This window comes from Cyprinodon tularosa, unplaced genomic scaffold (assembly GCF_016077235.1).
Source record: "Cyprinodon tularosa strain WSP-4 unplaced genomic scaffold, ASM1607723v1 ctg109, whole genome shotgun sequence".
NCBI lineage: Eukaryota > Metazoa > Chordata > Actinopteri > Cyprinodontiformes > Cyprinodontidae > Cyprinodon > Cyprinodon tularosa.
In genome coordinates, this window is record NW_024037882.1 from 1,042,528 (window position 1) to 1,063,054 (window position 20,527).

A 20,527-nucleotide genomic window follows, 5' to 3' on the forward strand; every position below is an offset into this window, starting at 1 on the left:
TATGGTGATCTTTCAAACCACCTCTCAACATGCTTAGTCAAACATCATAGGAATGTATAAAATGTCAAAGCTCAGGCAGACAGGTGTTGCAATTTAGTTCTTTGTAACACGATACCTCAAAGTGAATCTAGTTATTTGGCAAAGGTGGAAAGTACAATTCTAGTGTTACTGTGATGCTTACATGAAAAAAAATAAGCTGCAAATGCTAACCATAAATTGTAGCTCAGAGACATTTAGAAACACGACTGGCCAGTAGGAGGAGTAGGTGGAATGAAATCCTTATTCCCTACATCATCTTCCTCATTACTGTTTTGGTGTCTGTTTTGAAGGATATGTGATCAGTATCCACAGCAATATATATATATATATATATATATATATATATATATATATATATATATAGTCAGGGTGGGGCTAATTCCTATCTCCAGCAGTCAGTGGGCAAGAGGTGGGTTACACCCTGGGCAGGTCAGCAGTCTGTCGTAGGGCAACACAGAGACAGAAAAAGACATGCAACCATGCACACAAACACTGACTGTCACGCTCTACAGGCACAGATGGACAAACAGAGCAGTTGGCACAGTTAGAAGGTTTATTTTACTGTAGGTCAGACAGGCAAGGGTCAGATCCGTGAAACCAGTCAGAGTTTGAGGGGCAATCCTTGAATCTGTGGTCGGGCAGGCAGGAGGTCGTCACCAGGGAGTCCAAGATAACAAACGAGGATGAGGGTCCAGATAATCAGACGAGACACTGGGGGAAGAAAACAGGCAGGTTTAGGAGAGGGAACAAACTTGGCTTAGTCAAAACTAGACTTGAGCAGACAGATGGCCCGAGAGTGTTTACCACTAGGGGTTAGACAACAATCTGACGGCGAGCAGGTGGAGGCTCCGTCCTTATATTGGGTCCACTGCTGATCAGGGAATGACCTGCAGGTGTGAGGGTCACAGCAGCTGATGTGACAGGTCCTCTCCTCCAAGGCGCCCGGTGGCGTCTTGTCCTCTTGTGGAAGTCCCGGATGAGCTGAGGATCTAAGATGGCAGAACGTGGTTCCCAGCTGCGTTCCTCCGGGCCGTAACCCTCCCAGTCTACCAAGTATTGGAAACCACGTCCACGGCGGCGAACATCCAGCAGCCGTTGCACTGTGTATGCAGGGGCATCATCAACGATCCTGGGGGGTGGGGGTTGCGGAACAGGAGGAGACAAGGGACTGGACAGGACAGGTTTTACTTGGGAAACATGAAAAGATGGGTGGATCCTCATTGTCCTGGGGAGGTTAAGGCGAACAGTAACAGGGTTTATGATTCGGTCAATAGTGAAGGGTCCAACAAACCTGGGTGTGAGTTTCTTGGAAGTGTCTTTCAGTGGCAAGTTCCTGGTGGACAACCAGACCTCCTGTCCAGGTTGATAGTTGGGGGCTGGGTGTCTGTGGCGGTTGGCGAGACGGTGGTTTCTTTCTGCGGTTCTGGAGAGTGCTGCTCGAGTTCTTCGCCAAACCCTGTGACACCTTCGAAGGTGATGCTGAACTGAAGGGACAGCGAGTTCCCGCTCCTGAGAGGGAAAAAGAGGGGGTTGATAACCCAGTGAAGCTTCAAATGGGGACATACCTGTAGCTGAGCTGGTAAGTGAGTTGTGGGCATATTCTACCCATGGTAAGTATTGGGACCAGGAAGTTGGTTTGTCCAAGATGATACAACGGAGGGCAGCTTCAAGGTCTTGGTTCACCCTTTCCGTCTGACCATTGGTTTGTGGGTGGAAACCAGAAGAGAGGCTAACTGTGGCTCCTAGAGCCTGGCAGAAGGCTCTCCACACCCTGGAGGTGAACTGTGGTCCTCGGTCCGAAACTATGTCTAGAGGGATGCCATGGAGCCGGACCACATGGAGAACAAGGAGGTCGGCGGTCTCTGCAGCAGTGGGCAGCTTGGGAAGGGGGACAAAATGTGCAGCTTTAGAGAAGCGATCTACTATGGTTAGAATGACTGCATTACCTTGGGAGAGAGGGAGACCAGTAACAAAGTCCAATGAGATGTGGGACCAGGGTCTGCTTGGGGTTGGAAGCGGCTGAAGGTAACCGGAGGGTGGCTGGTTGCTGGACTTCCCACGATTACAGACTGTACAGGAAGAGACAAATTTACTGGTGTCCTGAACCATTGACAACCACCAAAAGTGCCTCTTTAAGAGGGAGATGGTTCTTTGTACCCCAGGGTGGCATGCAAACTTGGAGGAGTGGGACCATTGCAAAACCTCAGACCTAACCCCTTCGGGAACAAACAGGCGGTCAGTGGGACAGTTGCTGGGAGTGGGCTGTTCTTGTTGGGCCTGCCTCACTAACTGTTCGATCTCCTAGGAGAGGTTAGCCACCACAATAGAGGTTGGCAGAATGGTCTCAGGTTCCTCTTTGGGTAAATTGGGGTCGAACTGACGAGACAATGCATCAGGTTTGGCGTTTTTGGAGCCTGGTCTGTAGGTTAGAATAAAGTTGAAGCGGGAGAAAAACAAGGACCAACGGGCATGACGGGGTGTTAACCTTTTAGCAGTCTGTATATAAGACAGATTCTTGTGGTCTGTCCAGACTAAAAAGGGTTGGGAGGAACCCTCCAGCCAATGGCGCCATTCCTCCAGGGCCAGTTTAACAGCTAACAGCTCACGGTCTCCCACACTGTAATTTTGTTCGGCCTCTGTTAATCGCCTTGAAAAGAAAGCACAGGGCAACAACTGTTTTGAAGGATTGCCATACTGGGACAGAACTGCTCCCACCCCAGTCTCAGAAGCATCCACCTCCACTACAAACTGTTTACAAGGATCTGGCTGGATAAGAACTGGTGGGGAGGCGAACAACTGTTTTAATGCATTGAAAGCAGCAGCTGCTTCTGGTGACCACACAAATGGTTGATTGGTGGATGTGAGTTTGGTCAGTGGTTGGACCACTAGACTGTAGTCCTTGATAAACTTGCGGTAAAAATTGGCAAAACCCAGGAAACGCTGGAGATGTTTACGGGTCTTGGGTTCTGGCCACTCCACCACTGCTTTTGTCTTAGCTGGGTCTGATCTAATCTGTCCCTCTCCAATAATAAAACCCAGGAAATGCACGGTTGAACAATGAAAGTCGCATTCCTCTGCCTTGACAAATAGTTTGTTCTCCAGCAGTCGTTGGAGAACTTGCCTAACATGACTGACATGCTCCTCCTTGGTCTTGGAGAAGATTAATATGTCGTCTAGGTAGACAAACACAAAATGGTTCAGGAAGTCCCTGAGGACATCATTCACTAGAGCCTGGAAAACTGCTGGGGCATTAGTTAGACCAAACGGCATCACCAAATACTCAAAATGGCCTACAGGGGTCTTAAAGGCAGTTTTCCATTCATCCCCATCACGGACGCGCACCAAATAATATGCATTACGCAAATCTAGTTTAGAAAAAATAGTTGCACCGTGAAGCAGTTCAAATGCTGAGGACATGAGGGGTAACGGATACTTGTTTTTAATGGTAATGTCATTCAGGGCCCGATAATCAATACAAGGACATAAGGTGCCATCCTTTTTGCCAACAAAGAACCCTGCCCCTAAAGGGGATGAAGAGCGGCGAATAAGACCGGCCACCAGGGAATCATTTATGTAACTCTCCAGAGCCCCTAGTTCCTGTTTAGAGAGATGGTACAGGCGACTGGAAGGGAGTGGGGCATCTGGGAAAAGGTCAATGGAGCAATCATATGGTCTATGTGGGGGCAGTGTCTGGGCTTGGGTCTTGCTAAATATATTCAGATATTCAGATATTCAGAAGGAACCTGTGACAAATCCGGGGTTTCTACAACCTCGTCTTTGGTGTCAGATTTGGGTAGGGCAGAGCGAAGGCAATTGCCTGAACAAAACGAACTCCAACTAACTATCCTCCCCATAGACCAATCTATATGAGGGTTATGGAGAACCAGCCAGGGGTGTCCCAACACAATACTAAAACTGGAGTTGGGAATAATCTTAAATTGGATTAACTCCCTGTGATTACCCGAGGTTACTGTCAAAACTGGGACTGTTTGGTGGGAAACACAAAACAAAAGTTTGCCATTTAAACCTTTTGCTGACAATGGCGGACTGACAGGTTCAATGGGAATATTCAGCTGCTTTGCCAATTCAGCATCAATAAAACTGTCTTCTGCCCCAGAGTCTATCAAGGCAGCTAGAGAATGGGAAGAGGAGTCAAGACACAGTTTAACTTTTACCTGAAGACGATTTGAAGATTGGGGGAACTCATTATTGCTCATTAGACTCCCCACTTCTAATGAGCGCTGTCTTTTGGCCGCTGAGGACAGCTGGTTACTCTGTGGCCAGGCTTGCCACAATAGAGACAGTCTCCAGATTGGAGTCGCCTCAGTCTTTCTGCAGCTGATCAATGAACTGCCTCAGGGGTAGGCGGCAGTTCAGGGGAAGTGACAGAGGGGGCGCTGTGGGCCCCAATGACTGGTTGGACAGACCGAGAAACAGGAAGTCGCCCGCTCCGCTCTCTGCGTCTCTCACGCTGCCTGTTGTCTAGTCGGATTGATAAGGTAATTAGAGAGTTAAGATCGGCTGCTTCTTCTTTGAGGGCGAGTTCATCCTTGAAGGCTTCATTTAGGGCGTTATAATATACTCCTCTGAGAGATCTGTCGTTCCATCCGGACTCGGCTGCCACAGTGCGGAAATCCACAGAAAACTCTGCAGTACGTCGGGGACCTTGGCGGAGCTTTAATAGACGCCTTGACGCATCTCCAGCATGGTCAGGATGATCAAACACTCGGCTTATTTCGGAGGAGAACTGAGCAAAGGTGAGAGATGTTAGAGGGTTGGCGGAAGAGAAAGCAAGCGCCCATGCTAGAGCCTGTTCCCGCAGCAAACCCATAACATAATATATTCTTGAAAGGTCGGATGCAAAAGCCGAGGGTTGCTGGCTGAAGACCATTTGGCACTGTAGCAGGAAGCCTCGGCATTTGGAGAGCTCACCAGAAAATGGAGGTGGATCGGGAACATACGCTCCGCTGTGGTTCACAGGTAGGGCTGCAGCTTGGGAAAAATCCGAAGGAGAAGCCGGTTGTGGCTGAGGAACCTCGGATGCTGGAGCCTGGGGGACTAGAGGCGGTTGTGGAGCTGCAACAGAGGTAAGCAAAGATGTGAGGTGTGCTACCTGTGCCGTCAACTGTGCGAGCTCCATGTGAATGGTCTGGCTTGCTGTCTCCAGTCCAGTAAGCCTGTGCTCGCTCTGTCCCAAAGCTCAGCCGGGTCCATGTTGTCTGGTCAGATTGTACTGTCACGCTCTACAGGCACAGATGGACAAACAGAGCAGTTGGCACAGTTAGAAGGTTTATTTTACTCTAGGTCAGACAGGCAAGGGTCAGATCCGTGAAACCAGTCAGAGTTTGGGGGGGCAATCCTTGAATCTGTGGTCGGGCAGGCAGGAGGTCGTCACCAGGGAGTCCAAGATAACAAACGAGGATGAGGGTCCAGATAATCAGACGAGACACTGGGGGAAGAAAATAGGCAGGTTTAGGAGAGGGAACAAACTTGGCTTAGTCAAAACTAGACTTGAGCAGACAGATGGCCTGAGAGTGTTTACCACTAGGGGTTAGACAACAATCTGACGGCGAGCAGGTGGAGGCTCCGTCCTTATATTGGGTCCACTGCTGATCAGGGAATGACCTGCAGGTGTGAGGGTCACAGCAGCTGATGTGACACTGACACTTAAGGACAATTTAGAAGGCCAATTAACCTTTTAGTTAAATAAATGTAACAGTTTTTTGTTTTGTTATTTTTTTTACCATTAGAGAACTGACGCATGCAGGGAGGACATACAAAACATGCAAACTCCAGAAGACCCCAGGCCAGGAATCGAACCTGAGTGACTCAGCTTATTTTTTTTTTTTTTGCTCCCTTTAGCTTTAACAAGACTCTTTGTTGCATCAAAAAAGTCAAAAGGAAAAATATTTTTTTTTTCCATTTTATTCTTTTGTTGATTTGTGTGTAGATATGACTTATAACCCCATATATGGAAGAGAGAACCCAAATGGTAATTCTTTTAATTTTTAGGAAAAACACATTTTTAATGATTAGAAAAAAAGCCATATCAATCAATGGCTTCATTAGAAAGGTAGAATTGGGACAGGTTGCTATTTTCAATCTACAACCACTAGAGGGAACTGTTACAATTGTAGCACACAGGCCTGTGACATTTGCAATACATTTTTTCTTAAACATAAAGCTGGCTTGATGTACCTATTTGTGTAATAGAAATATCAGAAATAAATCTATAATTCTTTATTTTGACACAATATTCATGTTTTACTGCTTAACTGTATTCATTAAAATAATATAACCTATAGTTTTATATAATTTTATTAGCTTATTTCCTTATTAACTGCAAAGCTTAAAGGTAATATGCTAAAATGGCTAAAGTAGTCTAAAGGTCACTATCCAGTCTTAAATAAATCTACTAATTAATTTCACAATTCTAGGCAAACAACTCTAACTTGCATGAGAGGGTTAAGCTTTAACCTGAGACTGTGTTCCTGAGACTGTGTTCCTCCACACATATCTACTGATGTTTGTAATTCTGTTTTCCTTGTACTTTTTGACTTTAAAACACTTGATCGTGGTATCTTAGTTTCACTGTTTTATATTAGAGATGATACCTTTGAGTTTTTCTGACTTTTGTAATGACAGAAGAACAGCAGCACAAATAACTGTGTTGTCCACAGTGACTTTTGGCTGTGGGATACCTGAGAGGCATCTCTCCGTCTCTCTGGGTATCTATCGGATATTTCTCTCTGTCTAAGTTGGGTTCCATTTTAGGAAACCCCAAAATTGTCACGCTGATGATTGTCAATTCAACCTTCCAATGAACAAACATGATCCTCACTCTGTTCAATCTTTGCTGAGATAAAGACTGAGGTTCTATTTTCTGCCTTGGGCCTTGGGTTGCCCTCCATGGAGACCTTGGCTGTTTGACACTATATTTAAATTTAACTGTTACCAGTCTGGGAGGCGACCTTAAATGTGATTCACTAATCTGCTCTGTCACAGAGAGAAGCTTTTATAAACTATGATAAAATGTGACAATGAAGAATAATGTCTCCTAACTCTATGCTGCTGTTGATTATTGTACTTTATTTCCAGTCAGACAGGTTTTGCTATCTTGCTTTCAGCTTGTCAAAAATGAACCTTCTCTACTTTTAACTTAATAAAACTTGTAAAAACCTATCAGTCTTATTCTGGCTGCTTTAAACTGGCTGCCTATTTGTTACATAATTGATCTAAAAGGGATATTATTTGTTTTTAAATGTCTCAGACTTGTTTAACCCACAGTCTGCTTCGGGGTCTCTAAGGTCACGGGACCAGCTGCTCTTGATTCTTTCAAAGATGAGACTTAAGCACAGAGATGATGGAGCTTTCATGGTCATGGCCCCCAAACTATGAAACATTTGCCTCTTTGTATTGGGCAGGATTTTCTGCTTTATTTGTATCCTTTTGAAAGACTGATCTTTTCTCCATAGTGTTTAACTGCCAGAGTTTAATTCCTATTTTCTCATTTTGTTTATTCTCTTACAGCACTTTGATCAACCTTTTCAAATTGGCTTCATAAATTGAACGAAACTGATTAGGGATAGCTCTCCTAACAATGTTTGTCCCTCTTCTTCACAGGGTAAGTTGGTGAAGTACTTCAGCCGCCAGCTGTCCTGCAAGTGCAAAGTGGCCTTAGAAGAGCGCAGTGCAGAGCTGGAGGACTTCCCTCGCCTCGACCACTGGTTCCGCATTGTTAATCTAAGGAAGGAGGTGGCTGAGGTGACAGCTGACTCTTTCGGGTTTCATCTTTTCAGCTATTTGTTTCTCCCTTAAAGTTGTTGAAATAAAGAGACCAATTAAAAGCTTCACAGAGAGCGAGGGGGAAAGTTTGAGGAAACACTACCCCTCCATCTGAATTGTGCAAGTTTTACAACCTCCTGCTCCTTTGAGAACATTATCCTGGGTAGGAAATAAAACTCTGGACTGCTGTGATGAATCCATACAGCTTTTAGCATTACAGGCATTGTTACACGATGGACTCAGAGATGAATGGTGCTTTTAAAATTGGGACTACAGCCTTCAGAAAAACAACTATAAAAAATAAATGTAGCAAATGGCTAAAGCTATCCTTAAAGTTAAGCTCAGAACATATGAAATCGTGCACATTTGCATGTTACACATAGTACACAAAGAAATATTGTATTGTCATAAAAGTGAGTCGGACTGTGCCTATAGTCTTGTCACACAGAGGATTGTGTGTAACGGTAGCTCCTAGCTGCTGATAGGGCTATCAGAAGGTTGCTATGCTAAACTAGAAAGCGTCCTTCTTTTTCTTCCTACCTTCTTTCTTAATGCCAGCACTATTCAGACAGCACTTATCATGGAGACGCTGGCCCACTATTGCACTATTTGGATGGACCATATGAACCTGCATACTGCTTTCCTTCAGACTTAATCATTTGCTGGATATCTTGCAACCCTTCTGCATTTTGTACATTCCTACCATGGGCGTAGGTTTGCATAGGGACCATAGGGACATGTCCCTACCAAAATTTTGAACCGTCCTAATTTTCCCGACCAATAATTGGATGTGAGCAACATGTTTATAATTTACAGCAGTAGTTGTTGCAGCAGTGGCTTCTTTTCCTCTCGCAGCTCCTCTGCCTGGTCTCTCCTGTCCCTTTCACGTAGCAGCGCATGGAACTGTGCTGCGCTGTTTAACTCCACTCTCATTGGTTGTTCTGCCTTAGGTTCCGCCTTCTCTCTCTCTGATTGGCTGTTTTCTAGTCCGCGTGTGCTTGGAGCACAAAATTGAAAACTTATTCACACTAGAATGCAGCGGTTACTACAATTAATATTAGGCTACAAAACTAGTCCCAATAAAAAAAATGAATATCATGTATACTAAAAAACAAAAACCTTTTTTTTTCTTTTATAAAACGAAATATTCTGAGTCAGCCAGGAGTTCTGAAGACTGCTGGAAAAATGGGCAAATAAAGGCTGTAAGCATCAACATTTCTGATTCTTATCCACAGCCAACTAAGAAAGAAAATGTGAAGGTTTCCTTTTCACCGATATATAGTTGCTATTACTGTTTTAATTTTTTGATGACTCTTTGAGGAAGTTCAGGTATAACTATTAGCAGGTGTTATTTCTTTTATAGAGTATAACAAGAAGAAATGGCGTCTAAACATCTGCTATTTTTCGTTTAAAAAGCATAATTAGGGTTCCACATAATAATAGTAATTTAATTGACTATTTATACTTCTAGAAATAGGATAAAGACAATAGCAAACAGAGGAAGAATATTAACATTCATTTTATCTTACATAGATTTCCACACAGTCTATAAGTAAATTAGTATAAAAATTAATGTCTGGTAAAAATGCTTGAATCTGGCTGTTTATATATATATATATTTATATATTTATATATATAAATAAACACATTTTACATTTATATTATGTTTTAGAGTCTCTATACTCCAGTTAATGATGAATCACATTCTATCACATATTAGTTATTGAAATAATCAATTAATACAAATAATTTTTTCAGCCCCAGATAAAATACCTGAATTGGGCTACACAGAGTAACTACAGCCCAGATGTTCAACTTTTATAGTGAAGTTAATATTTTAATGAATGTATTATTTTGCTTGATACAGAGAGAGAATAGTAGGTAAAATATAAGAGTGGGGTTTAACTCTGCATAATTCTAAATTTTCAGAAGAAAATACTGTATTTACCTTCTGTCTTAATCATTCAAATGAAAGCATTTTCAAAGTGGAAAACAGTCCTAATTCCACATTCATCAGAGCCGGTGATACTTCAAACTTTAATAAACAGCATCTAATGAGTGTAGTGCTTATAAAATTTTTATTAATGTAGCAAAATTATGCTTTTCTCTTTTAACAATGAATTCCTCTTATCAGTACGGATGCTCACATCGAGCATAAAAAAGGGCATGCATATTGCATAGGACCAATGACACCAGACCAATAGTGTCCCTACCAAAGTTCAAATCAAACCTACGCCCTTGATTCCTACTGTAATAAGATGGTAGGACAAGGCTGTCTAAGCCATTCTGTGCTTTTCAGACATTATCGATTTAAAAGTCTATGAATTTATAAGATTTTTTTTCATTAATAGAATACTTTGAATGTATAAAAGGGAAAGAAAGTAAATCCAAACTACGCCTACATGACTGTTTTATGGTTTTGAAGTCTCTACTATTGTGTTGTAGGCTTTTATAAATTAAATCATGTAAAATGCCCTAAATTATTCATACCTAAGGCAGATTTAACTAAAAATGTCTTTCTGATTGGAAATGAGCCAGACCTCCTTTAATCTAAGATACGGTAATAAACAAGGAGTATCAGTTTTGCATTTCATATTTTTTTTCTTAAATATTTTTGCATGTTTGCACTTTTACAAATATCATCCATGATAGTGAACCCAAGTGTTTTAGGGTCTTTTCTTATGAGATTCAAGTTAAAAGCCAAGCTTGACTCCTCCAAAACTTTAAGGTTATCCCAATTAATGTTGTTAAAATCAAAAGATTACTAAACCTGCCAGGGGTATGGATTATTCTGGGCTGTAGATTTTTATTATTTTTTTTTTATCTTTGAAAAATATAATCACTCTGATCCCTGAAATAGTAGTTTTTACTAAAAACTGCAAATAAGCAGGTTAAAATAGTAAAAAAAAAAAGAGCATGTCTTATCATTTATTAAGTCTCTTTAACTATTGTTTTGTTCTTTCCAGCCCTGGCAGCCTTCTGTTTTCTATGCAAATGAATGTAAGGCAGTCATTTTACATGAAAAAACTAAGATTATAAGGTTCCTAACAGAATCAACCAGCTTTTCAAGTTTTGGTTACATAGGAGAACAAATAGCCTCATAACTCTTTTTTGGGAATTAAAAAATGTTGTCCTTTTTTCCTAATTTTTGTAGTTTTCCTATACATCAATAGCACCATGTGCTTTATGTGTGCTTTATAGGAGATGAATGCAGGCGAGGTGACTTTAGAAGGCCTGTTGGAGATGAGTGAAGATCAAGTGTGTGAGCTGTTGCAGAAGTTTGGTGCCAATGAAGAAGAATGCGCCCGACTAAACGCCTCCCTCTCCTGCCTCAAGAAAGCTCACCAACTCGGTAAGAGTATCTACTGACACAGAGATACACAACCATGGCAGTAAAACAGCTATTTGTGATGGTTACAAAAATCTTTATATATTTTTTTTGGTCTTCTTATTTTATTTCTGGAAGTGACATGGAATATAACATAATTAATCGGGAAATTCAGATGTTGATAGCAGAGCAAAAAGGCAAATTAAAGCAAAAAGGTTCACATGTCATGAAAAAACTTTGTAAAAAGTTTGAGCAATAAAACAGAATTGGCTGTACAATAAGGAAATATCAATATGCAAGACAATGATGTGATAAAAACTGAGCAAAACACTTCAACCTGAAGACTATTTTGGTATCAGTATAAGTAAACAGAATGCAGAATAGAGAAGACAGATAACACAAAATGACATAAATAGTATTTCTTCATCAGGAAAATATTTTTTTTCACCACTGCTCCAAATGAATTAGTTTGGTATTGTTACAAATTTTTAAAGGACAACCTTATATAAAAATAATCACTTATGACGATCAGTTTTATTGTTATAGGTTAAAATTTATTTCGTTTAATCAAATAGAATGTTGGCAGCCAGTAAATTTAATTTGTGATGCAAAAGTGATGCGACCTTCATCCAAATCTTTAAATAGGAAAAGTCATTTAAAAAAAATGCCTATCACTAATTAGAGTTTATGTAAACATTTAAAATGTAAAAAACAAACAAAATAAAACAAAAACTGAGGTAAAACAAAAGAAACAAAATATGAAAATGAAAAGTTTTAAGGATTATGGTCCAAAAACCTTGATTTTTCAACATCCTACCACTTATATTCACTGTGGGTGACTTCTAAGGTTGTGTTCATAATCAATGAACTAATAGCTTCTTTAAGTATAAATTCAGTATATTGTTTTTTCTTTTTTTTCCCAGAGGGAATGGTTATTAATAATAACCTCAAGCACCAGCAGAAGTAGGTTGTAATAAAGTAAGACTGACATTAATATATTTTACTTAAGTAAAAGTTAAAAAGAGCTGTCCAAAAAATAACAGTATTTGGTTAGAAACAGTGAAACAGTATTTGGTTAGAAACAGTGAAACAGTATTTGGTTAGAAGGGCATTTCAATTACTAAGTAGCTGATCATAACATTTGGTCAAACATTTTAAAATGTTATTAGACAGAAAAAAAAAAAAAACTTCTGTCCACATTCTGGTATTTTATTGACTAAAATTCAAAGGGATACAAATAAATACTAGTAAAAATAACAAATTCAGACCAGAAAAACACTTTCCCAAATCCTTCCTAAACAAAACCCTTCCGAAATGAATACTCGAAGTAGGTCATATACAGCATACTGTATGTCAGACGTACCTCTGGTAACAGTTTGTACCTTTTGCTGTGTATTTACCTTGCCTCCAACTACAAGGAAATGCTTAGCAGATGGAAAATATTAAAACATCCAAGTTTATGTTCAATCAAAACTGTGTTTCTGGTGTCTTTTTGTTAAATTAAGCTTTTTCTTCACTCGGTAAAATTATTTCCACTGGAGGGGAAGCTAGAAATTGTACTACTTACATCTTAGTAATATCCCTGATTTAAAATTCAAAGGTAAGGTGCAGTAAAAATACTCCTAAAACTAAATGTTTTTCAGAAAGTCACTGAAGTAAATATAACATATGCACATCTGTGCTGCAGTTGCTTTCGTTCAGTTACTGAACCAAATTTTTTTATACACCCTGTGTGTACAAAATGACAACAAAGTTTGTCTATGTCTAAGGGAAATAAGAGACAAGTCTAGATTTTAAAATGTATTTTTTCATCAGAAAAGAGATCATCATCAAAATAAATATTAAAATTGAGCAAATATGACTAATTTTTAAATAGTTGCTTTTTTCTTTTTTTTTTTTACTTAAACCTTTATTGGTATTTTTCAAAACCAAGAACAGCAAGAACACAAACAGGTAATCTGAACAGATAGCTGTCCAGGTATAGCACCATAAGCTTATAACACTGTTATTAACATATTGATTGTCATTCCAGTCCTCTTTCCTAATTTAGAGTCTTGTAATTAGTAAATTTTTCCTATTTCCTTCTGAATTGCATTCCCTCTAACCTTGAAGTCTATGTCAATTTTTCCATTAAAAAGATTTATTTTACTATGGTCTCTATGCGTACTCTAATACCTCCTGAACTTAATGCTGCTCTTACGTTTCCTGTCTTTCATCACTGGATGAACTGATTAATCCAGGTGTGTCTGGCCATGGTTACTGGCCATGGTTACATGGTTTGTACGCAACATTTGATTGATACCTTGATACCAATAGTGTGTTCAGTTATACTCCTCATGGCAATTTTTTTAGTTTGATGTGTTTTAAATGAATATTCTAGTAACGTCTAACTATTGAGACTGATTAACTTCAACAAACTTATCATTAAAATAAAATCAAGAAAAATAAATAATATGTTAGAAATGGTTAACAAATATTTAAATACAGTAGAAGATTAATTGATATCTCAGCATATAATGCTACGTTCAGACCACACGTGATACACTACACAAGAAGCAGATGCTGGAGTTGGAAAAATTTTATTTTTGCTGCTCGATGTGCCACGTCAACCAATCAGAGAAGCTGATCTGGGAGCTGGGAGGGAGACAGACACAGCACTGCTGATGCAGAGAGCTATGATTACTCCACTGAAACAGTTTATTAATGCCTAAATTAACTTAAATGTCGAAATAAAAGGTTTTTTTTGTTCTGGTCCAACAACGAAATGATATTTGAGGGCATGATCGTGATCTTGATGAACTGACGGCACAGATGAAGTTCTGAGGAGCACTTTCTCATTTAAAAATATTTTAAATCTACTTTTAATCCACTTATAACAGCAAATATATTAAAGCCACTCTCTGCCATTGAATGCAGGGGCAGCAGAAGCATCAGATGGCCATGTACACACTTAAATGGACGCGCATCTTTGACGCTCCTGAAGCACGTTGTTCCTGTGTACAAGCATCAAAAATGAAGCAGCATAACTTTTTTGCTGCTCCTATCACATGTGGTCTGAACATAGCATTGTTTGAAGCCTTTTGATCAATAGTCAAAATGTGTGCTCTAAAATATGCAGCTCTACAGTAACACTGCAAAAACTTTTATAATAATGGTGCTTTCAACATTCATTATATCTGGCCATTTCTTATAGACATATAGTAGCTTTAAGTTATAAACTGTAGAGATATTCAAATATTGGACAACTCCCCACTTGCAATACATTAGTGAAAGGTGTATTACTTCTGCTCTCCACCAGATGGCTTTAAGAGACCATATATTGTGAGTCATAAAGTTTTGCAATAACAAATAGCAACCAGAAGGGGGCAGTAGAGTATCAGAAAAACTGGACTGGGTCTGTGGATTGAATAACTTCTCTTCTCTTCTCTTCTCTTCTCTTCTCTTCTCTTCTCTTCTCTTCTCTTCTCTTCTCTTCTCTTCTCTTCTCTTCTCTTCACCAATACCAAAATGTGAAGAGTATTTTAAGAAAGGAGGTATAACATACCTGTAAATACTTTAATAAACAACACTACATGTGGCTGTTAGTTCTCAGCTAGATTCCTGAAGTAGGAAAACTGGTCAAGTCTGTGCAGTTGATCCAACTTTCTTTAACCTTTACATGGAGAGAAAAAAAATTTCTAAGCCATTGAGAACGTCTAAAAAAGGTGAAGGAGTGAGATGATTCTACTTGTCCTAAAATTTCATAACGTAGTAAGAAGTATTTCCCCTTTGCCAAACCCTTTATTTGTTCCGTTTCTAAAAATGTTACTCTGCTTGTCTAAGAGTTAAAGTTTATCTGTAAAACAAATAAGGACTTTTTTGCATCCGTCATAGCACAGTTGTAATTCAGAGAGGATATAGCACACATAATGAGTGAGTGTTCAAATGTTTGTAAGAAGATAAATAAACTAAATCCTTCCAACAATAGATGTAGTTTCTCTGCCTACACCCGAAAACAAAAGGAAACACTTACAATGTGCTGTGATATAGGAGGGAATAACGTGAAGATGGAAATTCTTTCTCTTGCTCTCAGATTTAGGATTACTAGATTTTAATTTTTAATTTTACATAGAGTGCATCATGCTCACAATGCTGAGGATGAATGATAAAAACTAAGGATCATATTTAAGATGGGTTGAAAGTGAGCCCACGCATGTTTCCATTTTCCCTTCTCATAAGAAGCTTTATCGTCTAGCAGGGACAATAATATATTGAGTAGTTTGCACTTTGTAACTGAAACACTTTGATGTCAGTGGAGCGGTTCTGGTCTTCCCCGCTAACTTTGAGCTGTCTCTTCTGATAGCATCTCTTGCTTGGATTTTTGATTTAAATCCTTTATTATCTACCCTAAAACAAAAAAAATAATTATGCTCAGAGAGATGTTTTAAACAGAAGAAAAACAGCAGAAAACAGAGCTACATTTAACTGAGTATAGTTATTTTACTCTAATCACACTAGGACACGGGAAGCTGTAATTATATCTTTGAGCTGTTCTTAAAAACACTTCCAAATCTGATGTTATTAAACTAAAATCCAGGACGCCCTTCAAAATGATGTGAAACCAAAGTAAAGATTTATTAAAATCCTGAAAATAAATAAATTAAGCATTAATTGCGGCTGCAAATATCTGGTTATGAGTCACTGTATATTCCTAAGTGTGTTTTATCATCCTGCTAATTGTGCATGATGGCAAGACAAATTTGGATTCCTGTCCAGCTTTACTTGGTAAATGCCTGAAAAGTTTTTAATTATTGCTCTTGACCATAGAAATAGTCATGTTTAAATAAGCTTTCCCATTATGAGGAGTTGCCACAAACCTTGCGTTTTGTGTCCTTTTCTACTTTACTAGAGAAGTAGAAGGTAAAGCTAAATAAAAGTTATAAGACAAAATTCTTAGCTGAAAATGTTAAAGATAAATAGCAAAAGTATTTCTGTCTTTTTTTTATTATTTTGCACTTGGAAGATTTTATTTGAACCTATTACATATTTTGGTATATCTCAAAAAAATACCATTACCATTGAGTTTAACCACAAAGATTATCATTTGTTTAAACTATCTGGAAAAGCCAAGAAGATGAAACCATAACTTTATCACATATGTCTCAGTCTTTTGTGGTTATAATACAAGGTGCACTAAAATTCAATTTTCAACTATCATTTGCTCAAACAGTTGTTGTAAAATGTAAAGTTCAGTAGATCTATTCATTATGGGAAGGAGATTCTGTGTTCCATATATGAACTTGTTTTGGTGTAAAATCTGCTCAGTACTGAGAAAAACTTGGAGAATCCTTGCTTTATCAAGAAAAGGTTATTCAGAATTTGAACAGAAATTATTTTGGTAATCTTAAAGGTATAGTGGAGAGTTTTCCCTAAGTTTTGAAAAGACCCGCCCCCTCCGCTTTTAAAGAAAATGCACATGCACAACCCTCCTGAGAACGCCTAGTAAACGCGGGTGAGAGGGTACACTAGTCCATTTTTCCTCGTGCACGCTCCGTTTAAAAATGGCTGTTTGCATCGCTCATACAAGCTCTCTTTCTAAAAGAAGATTTTCAATATATATTCAAATTACAAAACCGTAGCTCACCACACATGTACACCTGAAAGTGCACATGCGCAGAAAAAGATAGCTATCTACGGACGAGCATGTAGGATGGCCTTATGTAAACATATCACCACAATGATTCACAATTAGGAGGACAACTTATTTTGATGATCCACCCGGAAAAAGAACATCCTCCACTATATCTCTAATGGATCTAAAACAGGAAAGTAGGATAGTCATATTTCTAATTTTCAATGATGGGAAAACCAATTTCTTCTCTTCTTACTGAAAGTAGTTTTAAACATTGTAGAAAAGTATGATTTTTATTGTGTTGTACTTACAGGGTCCTAAAAATAGGTACCCTTAATTCATGATTAAATTACCTATAATACAGAGCCAAATAAAGAGCAGGGCTTTGCAGCATTATGCAGCATATAGTTTCTATGCAAATGGTACATCAGGAAGATATGCAGATATCCATTATAAAATTACTTTTCTTTTTTGGTGAAACACAGTGTGTTAAACACATGTAGAAAATTTTATTAAATGGAAGGCCAGATGTTATTAGGTGTGTTTTTTATGTTCCTGGAATAAAACATATTTATTAAGTTGATTTGAATGGATTTTTACCAAAGCTGCCTCTAAGTTTGGAGCTTGATGTAATTTTCAAGTCTTTCAGCATAAATTCAGATGAAAACAATATATAATTATAATTTTATAATGAATACTTTTGGTCTTTTCATTTTTATTACCTGGGTTTATGGAGATATTTTACATTTTTTCTATTGCATTATTATTGGAAAATTTGATATATTACAAATAAAAAGCTTCAGGAATGGTTTATTTTCAACATACAAAGCCCATCTTTGATTACTTGTCTCACTGACACCAGAAGTTTATTTTGGAGCTGTAAGCTTTCGTTTTATTCTTCTGAATGTGTCCCTTTTTTATATTGTTTGCTTTTACTACCTTCCCTTTCATTTGTGTCTTCAGTTTTCTCTTTCTTTCTTCTTGCTCTCCAACTCTGCTACTAATGGGCTCTCTAACAGGGTGGGCTCTACATGAAATGTGTGAATGCGCAACGGCAAAGCCACCACTCAGAGCTGCTAGAGACACTTTTCGGTTGAGAAAAATACATTGCTCGCTGCGGTGGTCATGTATTCTTACCCAAATGGAGAAAGGAGGATGTGTCAGAGCGCCCAGCCACTGCAGCATTTGCACATCTGTGTGTGCACATATGTGCATGGTACCGAGATTTACAAGTCCCTGTCTTTCAGCAGGAATTAAAATGAAATGAAACAACCCCATCCATGCATGCAGAATTTGGACAATATTAGCTAGGGGGTAGAGGAAGCATTTAAAAGATATGCTATTTTTAATGCTGATGTATGGGCACATCAGGCGCTGGGAACAAAAAAAAAATGAGCAGGATTTACAGAATAATGCTGATTTTTTTTTTCTCTACATGTCTTTCTTAAGAATATGATTCATATGAATCGTATAAAAACTGGCAGGATATAGTGGTCGATGTATAGTGTATCTGCTAGGGAAAAAAAGCAAAAATAGTTGAATATACGATGTTTGTTAGTGTAATAAAAGTAGAAGGAAACTAATTCAAATAAACAGAGAATTTCACTAATAGCTCTGGAGATTGGAGCTGCAATAAGGATGAGTCATTTTAAGGCAGTCGTCCAGTCCTCTGTGCCGCATTATGTACACATTATCAAGTCTACCCCTGGAGACAACAGAAATACTCTCAGTCAAACATTTACACATATAGCTGCTGCAATTTTAGTCCTTTGTGTTGTTCAGGGTTACAGTGTGGATCACTTCTTACCATCGCAGCTCTCTTCTGTGGGTTTTCTCTGTAATCTTTGGCAGTTAAAGGTAATGTCCTCGAGTCTGGCTTCTTGACAGCTCTGTATGCATATAAACACCTAATTAGCTTCAAATGCCATCACGCAAAAAAAAAAAAAAAAAAAAAAAAAGATATATGCAGAGGAACAGAGCATGCATGAAAGGAGGTAATGTAAGTGGCAGTAAGATGTGGAATGATGGGACAAAAATTGAGGCAAGAAATAGCAGATGACAACATTGTATAAGGATAATGCATATCAGAGAAGAAAAAGCCGGGATGGAATAGAAAATAAAAAAGGACTAAAAGAACAGTGAACAATTCTCTTACTGAAAATCCAGGTGGTCCATATTGACTGCTAGCTAATTAGCAAGGTCTAACTTTTGAGTCCCACTGATTAAACTGCAAACAGGTTCAACAAACCAATTCACTCAAAAGTGGCGATTAAAAAGGGATGCTAAATTTATTGAACACAGCCCTTGCCCTTTTCACTAAATCCTGTTTACAATGGCAGCAAGAAGGACCAGTCACTGTGGCATTTCACTGCCATTTAGCCAAAAGAAGCAACATATCTGGAGGTAATTAGTCCAATTATGAGGCTGTTATCAGCTTTTCTCAATGCCTTTGTGCAAGTTGAATTAGTACCGTTCATGACAAAGGGACTTGCAGTTTTAATTAATGACCGAAGAGCAATAAAGAAGCATTTAGGAATGGTTCAGGTGCATCATTTGGAGCCAAAAATTATATGAGCATCATCTTGGTTCAGGTTAGATGAAAGAAAAGAAAAGTTAGACTGGAAAAGCTCTCTTAGACTGGCAAATCTCCGTCAAGCAGCAAAATTTTACCCATATTTTGACTTACATATAAAGCTAACTTGCACACGATCTGGATCACTACCAAATTAAAATGAATTGTTCCTTTGCATAAGGTGTACCTTTGGTGAAAATTTTCTTAGAATCCTTTCATAAATTTATAAATAAGCCACAGCTTGTTTCTGGAGCCTCCGTTAGGGTTAGGGTCTTTTTTTGTTTGATCAGCAGATATAGACTTTGAGCAAGGCAGGGCTCACCTTTACTGTGTTTTTGTCTTCAGTACAACATTTCTGGGGTCTCTTTCAATAAGCAGGTTTAACAAACTCAAATCCTCAACTCTAAATTGATCCAGCCTAAGGTTGGAAACTCTACGTTTTCAGTTGAATTAAAGCTGCTGTGAGTTAGTTTAATTAATGCTGAGTATGTCCACTCAGAGTTAAACACCTGGGTAACAAGTTTGAAAAGCCATTATCAGCACTGACCCAATTCAAAGAATCACTATGATGACGTGCAGAAATTAAACAAATTAATGGAGAATGTACTTAAAAGAAAGAGCAACAGTGCTACAACAGAAAAGGAGAGGAATATGGCAAAGGAGAAGACTGCTTTGTGTGTTAATATGTACGTTTATATATGGTCATCTTTTTTTAAAAGCTCTCTCCTCTCTGTTGTTCCATTTGTAGATTACTAAAATGGGATTCTTCCTGATCCAAATCACATTTCTAGTCAGAACTTAACAGATGTTTGCAGCACAAACTGAATTTCAGGAAGCAAAAAAAAGCAAACAAAAAAAGCAAACAAACAAAATTGTACTAGTAAGAATTAAGTTTTATAGATCTAGAAATATTTACAGATTTTAAGAGGCCATTTTGAAATTTATAAGCTCAACTTAATATGTATTTATGATATCTGAAATACATGTGAAAAAAAATAATACAAATGATGACCAGTAACAATAGGAATATGGAGATTTGAAATTCATTTTTGGGCATCAGAATGTTTATTTTAGATGTGAAGAATGTCATTTTGTTTGAAATGGTCTTTTTGACAAGGCAAAATGTTTTTTTCGGAAATGCATATTGAAAAATAGTTTATTGCTTGTATCGTAGTGAATCAATATATCTATT

At 38.5% G+C, this 20,527-nt stretch overlaps 1 protein-coding gene across 1 annotated transcript in view; it reads left to right on the forward strand.

The window, feature by feature from the left end:
- ksr2 (kinase suppressor of ras 2) overlaps positions 1-20,527 on the forward strand; it is a 181,771-nt gene that overhangs the window by 37,453 nt on the left and 123,791 nt on the right. Inside the window, exons 2-3 of the mRNA XM_038293576.1 lie at positions 7,663-7,803; positions 11,026-11,176. Coding sequence (XP_038149504.1) covers positions 7,663-7,803; positions 11,026-11,176 — 292 coding nt within the window. The remainder of the gene's footprint in view (positions 1-7,662; positions 7,804-11,025; positions 11,177-20,527) is intronic.